General features: G+C 58.7%; 1 protein-coding gene across 2 annotated transcripts in view; it reads left to right on the top strand.

The window, feature by feature from the left end:
* The window catches only part of ZSWIM4 (zinc finger SWIM-type containing 4), a 38,318-nt gene extending 35,153 nt beyond the window's left edge, over nucleotides 1-3,165 (top strand). For both annotated transcript variants that reach the window (XM_050770069.1, XM_050770068.1), the window contains 2 exons: nucleotides 223-304; nucleotides 1,761-3,165. In XM_050770069.1, the coding sequence (XP_050626026.1) occupies nucleotides 223-304; nucleotides 1,761-2,620 (942 nt within the window). In that variant the 3' untranslated portion in view covers nucleotides 2,621-3,165. The remainder of the gene's footprint in view (nucleotides 1-222; nucleotides 305-1,760) is intronic.
* Nucleotides 3,166-15,514: the final 12,349 nt, after the last annotated feature.

The raw sequence follows: 15,514 nt of genomic DNA, 5'->3' as shown, positions 1-15,514 counted from the left end.
AGCAAAAACAAAAACAGCAAAACAATCCTATGAGACAGATACTATTTTATCTCCATTTTTCTAAGTAAGGAAACTGATGCCTAGAGAGTTGAGATCACTTACCCAGGTTCATTGGTTCAGCTTTAACCTCAAGTGTTTCTGGGGTCCTCCATCTCCCAATGCCCCTCCATAGGCCAGCCCAAGACTCGGGCTAACCCCCTTCTCCCCACCCCTACCCTGCAGGTGATGCGGATGACTCTGAACATAATGACCTGGCGGCGGAGGGAGATGGTGCGCTGGCTGGTCAGCTGTGCCACAGAGATTGGTGAGAGCCCCTAAGGGGACCTGCAACCCACCTCGCTGTTCTGGTTCTGCAGAGGGCACTGAGAGAACCAGACAGACAAGAAAGAGAGAAGCAGCTGGGCGCGGTGGCTCACGCCTGTAATCCCAGCACTTTGGGAGGCCAAAGCGGGAGGATCACTTGAGCCCAGGAGTTCAAGAGCAGCTTGGGTAACATAGTGATACCCCATCTCTACAAAAAATTAAAAACTAGCTGGGCATGGTGGCACGTGCCTATAGTTCCACCTGCTTGGGAGGCTGAGGCAGGAGGATCGCTTGAGCCCAGGAGATCAATGCTACAGTTAGCCATGATTGTGCCACTGCACTCCAGCCTGTGCGACAGAGGAAAACCCCCTCTGGGGAAAAAAAAAAAAGAGAGAAGCAAGCCAGGCGTGGTGGCACACACCTATAGTCCCAACTATCGGGGGGGCTGAGGTGAGAAAATCACTTGAGCCCAGGAGATTGAGGCTGCAGTCAGCTGTGACTGTACCACTGCACTCCAGCCTGAGTGGCAGGGTGAGACCCTGTCTCTAAAAAATTGTTTAATAAAAGTAAAGAGGGCCGGGCGCCGTGGCTCACCCCTGTAATCCTAGCACTTTAGGAGGCTGAGGCAGGTGGATCACTTGAGGTCAGGAGTTGGAGACCAGCCTAGCCAACATGGCAAAATCCCATCTCTACTAAAAATGCAAAAATTACCCAGGTGTGGTGATATGTGCCTGTAATACCAGCTACTTGGGAGGCTGAGGCAGGAGAATTTCTGGAACCCAGGAGTCGGAGGTTGCAGTGAGCCAAGAACTCGCTGCTGCACTCCAGCCTGGGTGACAGAGCAAGACTCCATCTCAGAACGGGCATATCACAAGGTCAGGGGATCAAGACCATCCTGGCTAACAGGGTGAAACCCTGTCTCTACTAAAAATATTAACAAATTAGCTGGGCATGGTGGCCGGCGCCTGTAGTCCCAGCTACTCGGGAGGTCGAGGCAAGAGAATGGCTTGAACCCGGGAGGCAGAGCTTGCAGTGAGCCGAGATCGCGCCACTGCACTCCAGCCTGGGCGACAGAGCGAGACTCCACCTCAAAAAAAAAAAAAAAAAAAAAAGGGACAGAGAAGTAGAGACTCTTCCCCGATTCCAGCCTGTGCTCAGGGCTTGGCCAGGAGGGAATGGCCGGCCAGTCAATGGAGCTGGACAGAGGCCTAGAGACTGGCCAGGCTAATGTGGCTGCAGCGGGGTGAGGCGGGTGCAGAAAGAGGCTCCAAAGCTTAGCCTTCTACACAGGTCATTCCCACCTGGTCCAGCTGCACCCTGGTGATTTGGAAAGGAAGTTTCTGTTCAGCATGGTGTGTAGGTGGAAGTGGAGGTGACAGTGTCATGGTTAACCCACGCATACATACACATGTCTCTGCCCCCTCTCCTGATGGATTTCCCCCCTCACCTCCCACCAGGCCCGCAAGCCCTGATGAATATCATGCAGAACTGGTATTCCCTATTCACACCGGTGGAGGCGGCCACCATCGTAGCAGTGACGGGCACCACACACGCCACTCTGCTGCGACTGCAGCTGGACACACCCCGGAGGGAGGAGCTCTGGGCCTGCGCCCGCACCCTGGCCTTGCAGTGCGCCATGAAGGATCCTCAGAACTGCGCTTTGCCTGCCCTGACCCTGTGTGAGAAGAACCACTCGGCCTTCGAGGCGGCCTACCAGATCGTGCTGGACGCGGCGGCCGGCGGCCTGGGCCACGCCCACCTCTTCACTGTGGCCCGCTATATGGAGCACCGCGGGCTGCCGCTCCGGGCCTACAAGCTGGCAACGCTGGCCCTGGCGCAGCTCAGCATTGCCTTCAACCAGGACAGCCACCCTGCCGTCAACGACGTGCTTTGGGCCTGCTCGCTCAGCCACTCCCTGGGCCGGCACGAGCTCTCTGCCATCGTCCCCCTCATCATCCGCAGCATCCACTGTGCCCCAATGCTGTCCGATATTCTGCGCCGCTGGACTCTCTCGGCGCCCGGCCTGGGCCCCTTAGGGGCACGCCGGGCCACCAAGCCACTGGGTGCTGACCGGGCGCCGCTCTGCCAGCTCCTGGATGCGGCAGTCACCGCCTACATCACCACCAGCCACTCGCGCCTCACGCACATCAGCCCGCGGCACTATGGGGACTTCATTGAATTCCTGGGCAAGGCCCGGGAGACCTTCCTGCTGGCGCCCGATGGGCACCTCCAGTTCGCACAGTTCTTGGAGAACCTCAAACAGACCTACAAGGGCAAGAAGAAACTCATGCTTTTGGTGCGGGAGCGTTTTGGTTGAGGGGCAGTGGGGTGCGTGGGAGTGGGGATCCCCCTCGCCCCTGCGTCCCCCACCCTTGCTCTCCAATGAGGCCCACGTGGCATTTCAGTATTATTAAGTCAGGGAAGGAGCCCGGCTGGAGATGGGGGGCAGGGGAAGGGGCATCCTGCCACATGTGTGCCTGGGAGTGTGTGAGCAAGTGTGCAAGACTCCAGAAGCCGAAGCCATACTACCACCCAGAAGCTTAGAAGGGGTGTGTCCTTGGGCTGCTGGTATGACCCCACTTTGGGCCCCCCAAAAGCAATAGAGAAACTCCCCTTACCCAGACTGGCTTGGGCTCCAGGAGGGAAGCTGGGAGGCAGGACTTTCCAGAAATCAGCCCTCTAAATCAATGTAGCACATTTTCCCCCAACCCCACCCTGGGTGGCCAGGGGTCCTCCCCAACCCCTTACTCCTCAGGGCCCCCCGTTATGCCACCTCCAAAGTGGCTGCCCAGCCCGGACCAATGGCTCACCCCCACTGAAGGAATTGAAGAGGCCTCAGGCCTCAGCCTCATACCTCACCCCCTTATCCTCCTGTGTGGCCAGGACCCCCATTTCCTTGGGCACTAGGGTCCCAGGGTGGGCTCAGGGTTAGGGAAGTCATTGCTGCCCTCTCCTCTCACCTGCTAGTCACTGGACGTACAACTCAGGAACTGAGCGAGGCTCACACTGCCCCTCCCAACCTGGGGTGGGGGGACACAAATGAGAGAGAGCCAGAGACCCCACCCCCGATCAGGAAAGGAAAGAGACCTGCATCTTGGCATTTTTCTGGCTCTCTCTTCACCCTTTCTCCTCCTGTCTTTCTGCTTCGCCCCTTCATACTCTGTTTTCATTTTTCCTGGCACTTACCTGCCTTTCTCTCCGCACCTAAGTCCCTGCCACCGTCTCTCTTTGGCCATCCTTCCTTTCCCCCACCTTGACCCAGGGAGGAGAAGGGAGAACATCACCCCCCCAGTCACCCCCACATCTCCCTTCTGTATATTAAGGACAAAAGATCACATCATTTTGTAACTTTTTTTCTATTTATTGAACGGTGTATTATATGTCCTTTTTTTTTTTTTTTTAAAGACTGAACAGAGCTTTTTTTAATTTTGAGACTGGGGTGTGTCTCCCACCCCGTTTCCTCTACAAAAAAAAAAAAAAAAAAAACGACCTCATTTCTGGGTGCAGCGTCAAGCAAGGGGTGGGATGGGAGCGACTGCTGGCTTCATTCCATGGTACTTACGTAAATATTTCTCTTTTTATTGTCCTGCTCTGTTGCCCAGGCTGGAGTGCAGTAGCACGATCTGGGCTCACTCCAACCTTCTGCCTCCCAGGTTCAAGCGATTCTCCTGCCTTAGCCTCCGGAGTAGCTGGGATTACAGGCATGTCCCACCACACCCGGCTAATTTTTGTATTTTTAGTAGAGACGGGGTTTCGCCATGTTGGCCAGGCTGGTCTCGAACACCTGACCTCAGGTGATCTGCCCTCCTCAGCCTCCCAAAGTGCTGGGATTACAAGCGTAAGCCACCGCGCCAGGCCTTATGTAAATATTTCAAAACAGGGATGGACAGCTCACCATGAGGGAGCACAGGGCCGAATGCGTTACCGATGTCATTTAATTGTCACCACAGCCCTATGAGTTGGTAGGATTATCTTTTCCATTTTACAGATGAGAAAACTGAGGTTGCAAAGTGGAAAGAAAAGGCACCCAGCGGCTGGGTGTGGTGGCTTACGCCTGTAATCCCAGCACTTTGGGAGGCCAAGGCGGGCGGATCACGAGGTCAGGAGATCGAGACCATCCTGGCTAACACGGTGAAACCCCGTCTCTACTAAAAATACCAAAAAAAATTAGCCGGGCGTGGTGGCGGGCGCCTGTAGTCCCAGCTACTTGCCAGGCTGAGGCAGGAGAATGGCGTGAATCCGGGAGGCAGAGCTTGCAGTGAGCCGAGATCGCGCCACTGCACTTCAGCCTGGGCGACAGAGCGAGACTCCGTCTCAAAAAAAAAAAAAAAAGGGCACCAGCTAGGACGTTTGATTTAGGACCTGGTTGCAGCCACTGACCCCTTCCCACCCCTGGCTGCAGGGCCCTTGAGCCCCTGGGAAGGGTCAAGATGGGGGTTGGGAGCGCCCTGGCTCCAGACACCAATATTGGGGGTCCTTGTCTCCAAATTGCTGAGCATGGGAGGCTGTGGCAAGTGTTGGGTGCAGCTGGATGTGGAAGACACCCCGAGTTTAGACTCGACCTCGGTGGGCGGGGCGCTGGCCAAGAGAAGAAAAACGGAGTGGGCGTGGTCGGCGCGTGGACGCTCGCCATGGGACGTGGCCAGGGCGTGTCTGGGATCTTGCACCACTGAAGAGGCTCCCAATCGCCAAATAGAGTGAGGGATCCAAGGAACGTCGAGAAAGCCCGTGGTTGTGTAAAGTCCCTGGCTCCCCGAAAAGCAGTTTCCTCGGGGCCTTCCTCTCTTTTGGACGAATGGAAGTACTGTGTCTGGATCACTGTCAGAGCCGGGGCAGGAGAGGACAGAGGCTTCCCGGAGTGGCGGGGCCAGCCGCTAGAAGGTGGAGCCCACAGCCGGGGGCGGGACTTTGGCGGCGCTGGGCACGAGGATTGGCTTTTGGCACCGCCCCTCCGCTCGAGTGGACCAATCGGAGACGGCCCCACCTCCTGCCCCGCCGCGCGTAATCCCGCAGGTATGTGCGGGCTGACCCGGGACTGCCCCGCGCGCTCCGTGGCGCCGCCTGGAGGTCTGGGACGATGGAGGTGGGTGGAGAGCCCGGAGTGCACCCCCTTGTGGTCCCTGCCGCCTTTGGATCTGGGGGACTCTTTACTGTGCCCCTCAGGTGTCACTCACCCACGAATGTTCCCATGTACCTAGGGCATCACGCAGGTCCCAGCCACATCCAAATGTCCCCCTTAAGAACTGGGGTTTCCTTCATGTCACATCCCTCAAACCCAAGTTCCCCCCCAGCATTCTCAGATACCAGGCACCCCAAATCTTCCCCTGAGGCCCGAGTAATCCCGTAGGTCCAAGTTGCCCCCAAATGTCCCTAGCTCAAGACCCTCAAATCCTAGTTATCGCCACATGTCACCCCTCAGGCCCAGCGTTTCCCTCAGGGTCACCCCACCACCACCACTTCAGATCAGCTTCCATCCTCCCTTGATCAGCGATGTGAAAATCTCTCCAGTCTAGGGTTTCCCTCATGGTCACCCCACAATCCAGGACACCCCCAAGGTCACCTTTCCAAGCACGGGGCACCCTGCTGCTGTCCTCAGAGCAAGTGGGGTAGGGATGGGCAGGCAGGAGCCCAGAGTGCCAAGCCAATCAAAAGCTGAAGCCAATCAAAAGCTGAAAGCGATTGGAGGCAGGAGTGAATCACAGACCAGACCTTCAGGAATGAAGTCAGGGCAACTTTTATTTACTTGAACAACAGACATGACACACAGCACGATCTCTCCTCTCCATCCCATCCCAAGCAAGCTTCTGTCCACGCCTACCCAGGGTGGGGAAAAGGACAACGGCCTAGCCCCGATGACCTGGCGGACTTCATTGTGCCTCCTCAGTCCCATCCAGAAAAAAGCCTCCTCCCATCTGATTTCAAGGTAATGGAGAGAGGCCAGGCACGGTGGCTCACACCTGTAATTCCGGCGCGTTGGGAGGCAAAGGTGGGAGGATGGCTTGTGGCCAGGAGTTCCAGAACAGCCTGGGCAACATAGTGAGACCTGTCCCCCCGCATCTCTACAAAAAATTTAAAACACTTAGCCAGGTGCGGTGGTGCATTACCTGTAGTCCCAGCTACTGGGGAGGCTAAGGCAGGAGGATCACTTGTGCCCTGGCATTCAAGGTTGCAATGAGCCATGATCACACCAGCCTGGCCAAGATGGTGAAACCCCGTCTCTACTAAAAATACAAAGATCAGCCGGGCATGGTGGTGGGCACCTGTAAGCCCAGCTACTCGTGAGGCTGAGGCAGGAGAATCGCTTGAACCCAGGAGGCGGAGGTTGCAGTGAGGCAAGATCACGCCACTGTACTTCAAGCCTGAGCAACAGAGTGAGACTCCATCTCAGAAACAAACAAAAAAAGGCCAGGCACGGTGGCTCACCCCTGTAATACCAGCACTTTGGGAGGCTAAGACGAGCGGATTGCTTGAGGTCAGGAGTTCAAGACCAGCCAGGGTAACATGGCAAAATCCTGTCTCTACAAAACATAAAAAAAATTGGCCGGGCGCAGTGGCTCACGCCTGTAATCCCAACAGTTTGGGAAGCTGAGGCGGGCAGATCACCTGAGGTCAGGAGTTCGAGACCAGCCTGGCCAACATGGTGAAACTCCGTCTCTACTAAAAATACAAAAATTAGCCAGGCATGGTGGCAGGCACCTGTAATCCCAGCTACTCAGGAGGCTGAGGCAGGAGAATCGCTTGAACCCAGGAGGCAGAGGTTGCAGTGAGCTGAGACGTGCAATGGCACTCCAGCCTGGCAGACAGAGCGAGACTTTGTCTCCCAAAAAAAAAACAAAACAAAAAAAACAGAGTCCTAACTCTTCCCTGCCCTGAGAACCCCCTCAAGGCAGGGAGGATCAGCTATTCCCAGCTTAGTTCCCAGCGCCCCAGGACTAAGCAGACCCGCTTTTGTGTCCCTTCTGGGTCCACATGGACCTTGTTCCATGCCCTACATGTGGGGTGGGTGTCACTGCTCCTCCCCGCAAGTTAGAAAACTGCAGGGCCCAGCAAGAAGGGGCCAGGTCTGGTCAGCCCAGCCTGATACCGGAAGCCAGGAGTTGGCATTTAACGGTCTGGAGGCCCAAGGCAGCTTCCTCTTGGGTAACTGGCTGCTAGGAAGGTGTGGGCCAGGCCAGTGCCCCTGCCAGGCTTGGGAGAGGAGGGGCCAAGCCTCCTGGGAGAGGACACAGCTGGCTTCCCTTTTAATGGAAGGGCCACCCACTCACCCACCTGTCCACGCTGGCACCACAGCCCAGCCTGAGCTGTGGCCATGGAGGGGTCCCCAGTTGCAGAGTTGGGGATCAGGGCCTGCAGCAGACATCTGGGCCCAGCCAGACCCACCCACCACATCCCTCCTCCAGACATAGGTCTGATTCTGAGCCCTCATCTCTGCTCCAAGCATCAGCCCACGGGCTACAGGCTCCAAGGGGGCTTGACTCCTGTTCCTGCTGAACTGAGCCAGTGTGCACAAACCAACTGTGTTTCAGCTCAGTAGGCACGGGAGGCAGAGCCCAGGGAGGCCAGGCAGCAGGATGGCAGACAGACAGGCGGCAGCAGGGGACAGGCGGCAAGGCCGGAGGAGGTGAGGGCCTGGGGGGCGGAACTTAGCCACTGTGAACACGACTTGGTGTGGACCCTGCTCACAAGCAGCTAAGCCCTGCTCCTCAGGCCAGGCACAGGCTTCGGGGCCTCTGCCACCCCGTCCCCGGGCGGCATCCTCGGTGGCAGAGCTCAGGGTCGGTTGGAAATCCCTGGCAATGTGATTTGTGACAGGAAGCAAATCCCATCCCCAGGAACCCCAGCCGGCCGTGGCACAGGGGTGAGGGGGACACCGGGCGGGGCCAGAGGCTGGCACCTGGAGGGGAGAGAGAGAGAGCAAAGGAGGTAATGAGATTTGGGGACACCTCCCCTCCAGGTCCCCAGACGCTTCCTTCGATCACAGGGAAGCCCTTTTCTCATATGCAGGAGCCACCACACGGGGAGCTGGAGCCTAGCTGTGCCCTCCGTTCCAGCCCCAGCACTGGAGAAGCAGAGATACCTGGAGGGCCCAGGCAGGACACGGAGGCTACAGCAACTTGCATGGCCAAGCTCCCCGCCCTCATTGAGCCCTGGGCAGGCCAAATGGGGCCATGGTGAGAGGAAGCCGAGGGGGGGCAGGCAGGCGGGTGAGGAAGTGATCTCACCCCAGCTGGCGCCACTTCCTAGAAGCCTGGAGGGCAGGAGGAAACCACCAGGGCCTCCCCCCGTGGCCCGGTCTCCTCAGTGGTCAGGGCTTAGCCCACACCCACCAGGGCGGATGCCAGCAGCAAAGCACCCCCGTCTCCTCCTAGACACGCACCCCCTGCCCCCAGAGCACAGGATCCAAGCTCCAAGATACAGGTCTCTCCACCCTAACAGCCCGAAGTTCAAATCCTTGCTCCACAGTTTCCCAGAGACCCTCCAAGCCTCAGTTTCTCCATCTGTAAAATGGAGCCAAGAGCCTCTTTTGCACAGCCCAGTGAGATGTCACCGAGTGTGTATGTCACTCAGTAAGTGCCCAGCACCAGGGTGAGATACAGAATTTTCAGGGCCCGGTGCAAAATGAACACATGGGCCCTCTAGTTTGAAAACTAAGAATTTCAGCCCAGGCATGGTGGCTCACGCCTGTAATCCCAGCACTTTGGGAGGCCGAGGCAGGAGAGTCACCTGAGGCCAGGAGTTCAAGACCAGCCCAGGCAATACAACAAGATAAAAAAAAAAATTTTTTTTTCTTTCTTTTTTTTTTTTTTTTTTTTTTGAGACAGAATCTCGCCCTGTTGCCCAGGCTGGAGTGCAATGGGGCAATCTCAGCTCACTGCAACCTCCACCTCCCGGGTTCAAGCGATTCTCCTGCTTCAGCCTCCCAAGTAACTGGGATTACAGGCGCCCGCCACCACGCCCAGCTAATTTTTGGATTTTTAGTAGAGACAGGGTTTCACCATGTTGGCCAGGCTGGTCTCAACCTCTTGACCGCAGGTGATCCGTCTGCCTCGGCTTTCCAAAGTGCTGGGATTACAGGAGTGAGCCACTGCACCCGGCCCTAATGTTTGTTTTTTTGTTTTTTTTTTTGGAGAGATGGGGTTTCGCCATGTTGCCCAGACTGGTCTCCAACTCCTGGGCTCAAGCAATCCGCCTGCCTCAGCCTCCCAAAGTGCTGGGATTACAGGCATGACCCACAGTGTTCGGCCCACAAAAAGTTTATTAAAATATCAGCCAGGAAAGGTGATACACACCTGTAGCCCCAGCGGCCCAGGCGGCTGAGGTGGGAGGATTGCTTGAGCCCAGGAGTTTGGGGCTGCCATGATCTATGATCATGCCACTGAACTCCAGCCTAAGTGACAGAGCAAGACCCTATCTCTAAAATAAACAAAAACAAGTTTAAAAAAAAAAAAAAGAAAAGAAAATGATTTCAGGCTGAGCGCAGTGGGTCATCCCGGCACTTCGGGAGGCCAAGACAGGAGGATCGCTTGGGGCCAGGAGTTTGAGACCAGCTTGGCCAACATGACGAGACAAAAAAATAATGAAAAAAAAAATTTCATGACCTCGGCAGTGCAATATTAAACTAACATCCGGGTCCCTCCAAGCAGGGGTGCCGTGAGACTGCCCGAGTCACAAATGCATGAAGTCCGCCCTAATTCTTTAGTAAGTGGAGCCTCTTTTGATAAGAGCGCAACACCTGGCTAGCAGACTCCAGTTTTGGAGCCCAAGTCTGCCCAGATTTGAAAACCCCAGCTCTTCAGCTTCTGAGCTGAGTGACTCTGAGCAAGTCACTTAACCTCTCTGGGCCTCAGTTTCCCCATCTGCAAAACAGGGATAATAATAAGTATGGACTTCATAAGTCATGGTGAGGACCCCAGGAGTGATAAACATGATCACGACAGAGCTGCTACTGTCTTTGCCAGGCAAAGGATAACAGAAACATGGACGTCTCACACCAGGAAGGACCCCAGTGTCCGCCCGATCTGGTGGCGCTCACCACTTCGAGACAGGCGGCGAGGGATGTCCTGTTTTGTCCCCTCCCTATACGCACATACACACATACCAGTCACTCTTTCCCATCAGGCCCCAGCCCAGCCCTGTCCCCTTAGGGTCTGGAGGCGCCAACTGGGAGCAGGCGAGGCCCCGCAGGGCAGCCAGCCTCCCTGGGCCGCCTCCGGAAGTGAGACAGCACATTCGTGTCCCAGGGACGAGAACGGGAAGGGCGGCCATTTGGCCAGGCTCATTTCCTGTGGGGTTTCCCCTGCACAGAGCCCAGGGCCGGGGCCAAGGCCACTCCCCATCCTCGCAGGCAGAAAAGGTCTGGGTCTTGAGTGGAAGGGGCGCTGCCATGCAGGTGCTCAGGAGCCAGGGTTCCCTTTACCAATCACGGTGCGCTTCTCAGGCTCTTGGGAGATGGCGTCCAGAGGGGGACCAAGCTCCTGGCAGCTGTAGGCATGAGGGAGAGGGCGGGCCCCTGGGCTGGGGAGCAAAGCAGGCCCCAGGCTGCACCAAGACACGCCAGCCAGCCAATGCATGTGGGTATGCCTGAATACCCCCTCCAGACAGCGTTTGCATGGACCAGATACACACGGGTATGTATGTGCACTGCTACCCCCCCCAACCTCATGCTCCAAGAATGAATCAGGGGCAGCTTCCGCCGGGGGCGCCACCACCACCTCCGCCCCCAAGCCTGGTCCCCAAATACTTTCCACCCTCACAGAGCAGCTGGGATCGGAAAATACCAAGGGCTGCAGGCCCCGCCCTGCCCGCCGCACCACCCGCCCTCCCAGCCTGTCACTAACGCTTTGCCTAATGGGCCCAGACTCTCAGCAGAAGCTCCGTGGGCTGGGCCTCGAGCCAGCCGCCAACCTGGGCCGCCCGGCCAAGCGCCGCCTGACCACCAGGCCCCCCGCCCCTCTGCCCCAATCCCAGTGCTGCGACAATAACAACCGCCCCAATGGGCAGCCCTCAGAGGCTGGCACTGGGTGGGGAAAGTCAGGGCACTGACAAGTGGGTGGGCCCCGCTGCCCACCCAGGGCTGGGGTGGGGGGAGGCTCAGGAAGGGGTGAGTAAGTGAGGGCTGAATCACTTGTTATAAATAGGGGAACCATGAAAGTGACATCCCAGCCCCCATCGCGTCCGGCCAGTCCACTCTAACCCCTCCTTAGACTTTAATCTTTCCCAAACCAATCACAGAATTCCCAGGGGCCCCTCGTCTTCATGTTGGAAACCTTTAGTAGAGTAGTACACCCCGTCATCAGGTCTACCTCTGCCTTCTCCCCACATAGGTACATTTTGCAGTGAGGGCCTGGCTTTGGGGGTCCACTGGCCTTGAATGCAGTCACTGGCGTCTAGGCCCCATCCACCTCCCTCACCGCACCAATTCCCAGGCCCAAGGCTCCGGGCCCCTAGGCTCCCCAGGGCATTCTCAGGGTGTGGGCCACCACGGTCCTGGAGGGCGACCCCAGAATCTAGGCCAGGCGGGAGGCCTGGGGGCTTGGCATCTTCGAAGTCAATTCCCCAGGCACCGAGTCCCCACATCCTAGACCACCCAGCCCTGCTCTGCCCAGGGCCACAGCTCAGTGACCACACCCAGGGTGGCGCCAGCTCCCGCACCCTGGGGCAAGGCGTCGCTGGAGCGTGACTCAGCCATGCCCAGCATGGCGTCGCCCTTCTCTGCCCAAGGATTCTCACCCACACCCACTACCCTCCGCTCAACATCCTTCCCAGGCGACGGGCCCTAAAAGACACACCTTCCCCAGACACACCTCTGTGTCCACCCAGGCCATTAGGAGGGAAGAAGGCGGCCAGCGGGGAAGTGTACACTTCTCTCCATCCCATTTCTGAATGCTTTCCATTTACAGCTAGAATAACTAAGGCTCAGAGATTCAGATTGGGACTTAAGGTCACGGAATAAGTCTTTAAAAAAATAAAAAGATTTAAAAAAGCCAGGCCTGACTGTGGCCTAAAACACATCCAACATGGAAAACAGAGAGACAGGAAGGAGTTTTCTCAAGATTGCCCAAGGTTCCTGGCACTGTTATTCATGGAGGACAGAATCCCCCACCCAGCTTTCCAAAGTGAAGGGCAAACTCCAAAAAATGCCTTAAGAGGTATCAAAGCACCACCTAGATCAGGGCGAGCGGGTCACCCCAGTGTACCCACCAGGCCAATTATCCTGGGATTGCAGATGGATGGGGGCCTGCCCCTCAGCTGCGGTCTGCGTGGAACATCTGGCGTCCACTTGCATTGTTAGAGGGTGGGCACAACACGAGGGTCCCTCCTAAAGCATCCGCCTCTGCTGTCTTTCTCCAGCAAGCAAGGGTCGGCGGAGGCTCAGTGGCCAGGCCAGCACAGACAGGCCCGACCCTCTGGACACGCCCTGTCACGCATGTGCTCCGCGTGCCAGCCCCAGGCCAGGCCGGCACCTATTTTAGGGCCCCCTCTAGGTCCACGGGCAAGGCCTGCCTGTTGGGGTCTTGAAGGAGCTCCCAGAGGACGTGCTGCAAGGGCAGAGGGCCATGGGTGCCTCACGGGATCAGAGAACAAAGCTAGCACCAGCCCCAGGGCCTGTGCCTTCCCAGGACATCGGCATGTGAACACATGTACCCAGGCTGGCCCGGGCAGGGCATGTGGGCGAGCGGACAGGGTGTGTCCAACATCACCTCGCCTCTAAGCCCAGGCACCTGTTGGGTACAGCCCTCCGGCTGGGGCAGGACTGCCAGAGGACACCCCTTATGCCAGGGGTCCCACAGCCCCCAGCCTCACCCTCATAGACCAGGAGTCACGGGCTGCCAGCTGGGGAGGCTTGGGAAAGGGGCAGGTGACAAGGAGCCAGTTGCACAGCCAAAACATTCACGAAGCCCCTGGGTCTGGGGCCTGGCTGGGCTGAGCTGGGCAGGGCAGGAAGGTCAGTTAGGGCTGAGGGCTTAAGGGGCTGACAAATCTAGTGCTAAAATCAGAGAAGGGTCTGGGGCTAAGACAGAAGAGTCGGGGTTCAGTCTAGGCCCTTTTAACCTCCTCCTGCAGCCAAAAGGCACGGGGACCCCGAGCTGCACAGGGCTGGTCCCCAACCTGGCTTCCCTTCCTATGCAACCTTGAATGAGCGCTTTTCTCCTGGATCAGCAGAAAGGAAAGGAGACGTCCCCCCAGCTCCCACCAGCCCCTGCCCAACAAGAGACCTTCCCTCTACCCACTGGGTGACACGTCAAGAACTTGGACCAGTATCCACCCCCGCCCCCATCCAAAGAACTCTGAGAGACCCCCCAACCCATTCTTCCCGTCCAAAGGCCAGGTCGGGGGCTAGGAGTGGGGGAGGCATATACATATCCAAGCTCCTCAACCAAAACCCCACGTCCGAGCAGGACACAAGCCCTCCCACCCTGCCAACTCTCTGTCCACCTTGACCTGCACAAGTCGCGCGGGCACCCGCCCTCCCCACCGCATTCCCATGCCTCTCCTGGGGGGTCGGGGTGGGGGGGCCCCTGGGAAGGGAGCAGAGGCCGGGCTGCCCTTCCCCCGCTCCGTAGGGGGCGCCCCGGGACTCCGCGACCGCCGCCGCCGTCAGACGCACTGTCCCCGATCCCCGACCCACCCCGGGCGGCGGGGCGCTCAAGGCGCACGGGGCGGCGCCCTCCGCTTCTCGCAACGCTCTTGGGGACCCGCCGGGCGCACCCCCACTCCGCCCACGAGCCAGGCGCGGAAAAGTTGCCGGCGCTGCTGCTGCCGCCGAGGCGCCGATCGCTCCCAGCCTCCCTCCCGGGTCCCTCCCGACTTCCACTTACCCGCGGGGGGAGGGGAGCCGGGCGCGCACTCCGGGCTCCGGCCGCCGCCCCGGGCCGGGCCGGCCGAGGCTCAGGCGGGCGGGCGGCGGGCCCGAGATCGTCCGGGGGCAGCCGCCGGCCGCGCTCCACCCCACTCACTGGCCGGCCCGCCGCGGGGCCGAATCGCTTTTAAAACCTTCTCGTCTCCTCCCCCCTCCCCGGGCCGGGCAGGGGGCGGGCGCGGGGCGGGGCGGGCGTCGCCGTCATGTGCCCCCGGAGCCGGCCCGCCCCCACTTTCTCTGTCCTGTCCCCCAACTCGGTCCCGTCCCCCAACTCAAGGCCAACTTTCTCCCTCCTTGTCCCGAAATCAGCCTGGGCCCCAAACCCAGCCCAACTTCCCCCTCTGGCCCCTGAACTTGGGTCCCAGTCCCGGGTTTTAAGCCCAAGGTTCTGTCTGCGGGGGTAGGGTGGGAGCTAAGGGTCTAACCCCTCATCCCACCTCTGGAACCCCTACTGGTCTAAGGCCTGCCCCTGCCCAGGAAGAGGCAACCCAGGAGGCCCTGAGCCCCTGGGAATGGAGATTGGTGAGGGGCGGTTTTGGGGGGTGGGCTCGGTCCCAGACCCAGGGCACACTGGCCACTGCAGACCCCACCCGGGGAGGGGGTCCTAGGTCTGGGTATTGCCCTGGGATGCCGCCAAACAGGAACCCACACTTCCTCCAGTTCCACAGCGCCTTCTCCAGCCTTAGGAAGTTCCTCCTCTTATCCTACCTAATCTTCTCCTGCTGCCATCGAAAAGACTTTCTGATCCCAGGCCATGCGGCCCCTGGGTCTGGGTCCCCTCCCCCTAGGCTTCCTGGCACCCTCCCCCACACACTGGGACTTCTGGGAAACTCCCCGGGCTCCCAGAGTAGCCCTGGGAGCAAGGCCCTCCCTGAATCCCTCCCTCTTTCCCGGTGTGCCTGTCTTTCCCGCTCCATCCTCCAGCCTCCACAGGGAGGAACACGGCTGCATTGTTCCTCAGGACGAGGCCCTGCCTGGGGGCCTGGCCCAGTGCCCAGGTGGGGGGCCAGGAACAAAACTCTGAGATCAAGGGGCGGGGTGCCCTCTGCAACCACACCAGTCTCCTTGGGCATGTCCGGCTGCCATCTGCCCTCTCCAGGCCGATGGACCCCTATCCACAACCCACAACCACCGTCGTGTCACAGCGGGGGTCTGGAACCTGCAGGACCCTTCCCAGACCGGGGTGGGCATTGCTTTGGGGGACGTTTCCCACTCAGCCCCCAATATTTTTGAGGTGTCATCCTTGGGGCTAGGGATGCAATTCTTCATCCACGTCTTGGGTGGTGACAGAGCAGCCTCCCCTTTTGAGTAACTCTGGGGGTGGGGGCGCGAGGGTACCCAGCAGCAGGC

The sequence above is a fragment of the Macaca thibetana genome, chromosome 19 (assembly GCF_024542745.1).
Source record: "Macaca thibetana thibetana isolate TM-01 chromosome 19, ASM2454274v1, whole genome shotgun sequence".
NCBI lineage: Eukaryota > Metazoa > Chordata > Mammalia > Primates > Cercopithecidae > Macaca > Macaca thibetana.
Note: the sequence above shows the minus strand (reverse complement) of the source record. Positions and strands in the feature narration are given on the sequence as shown.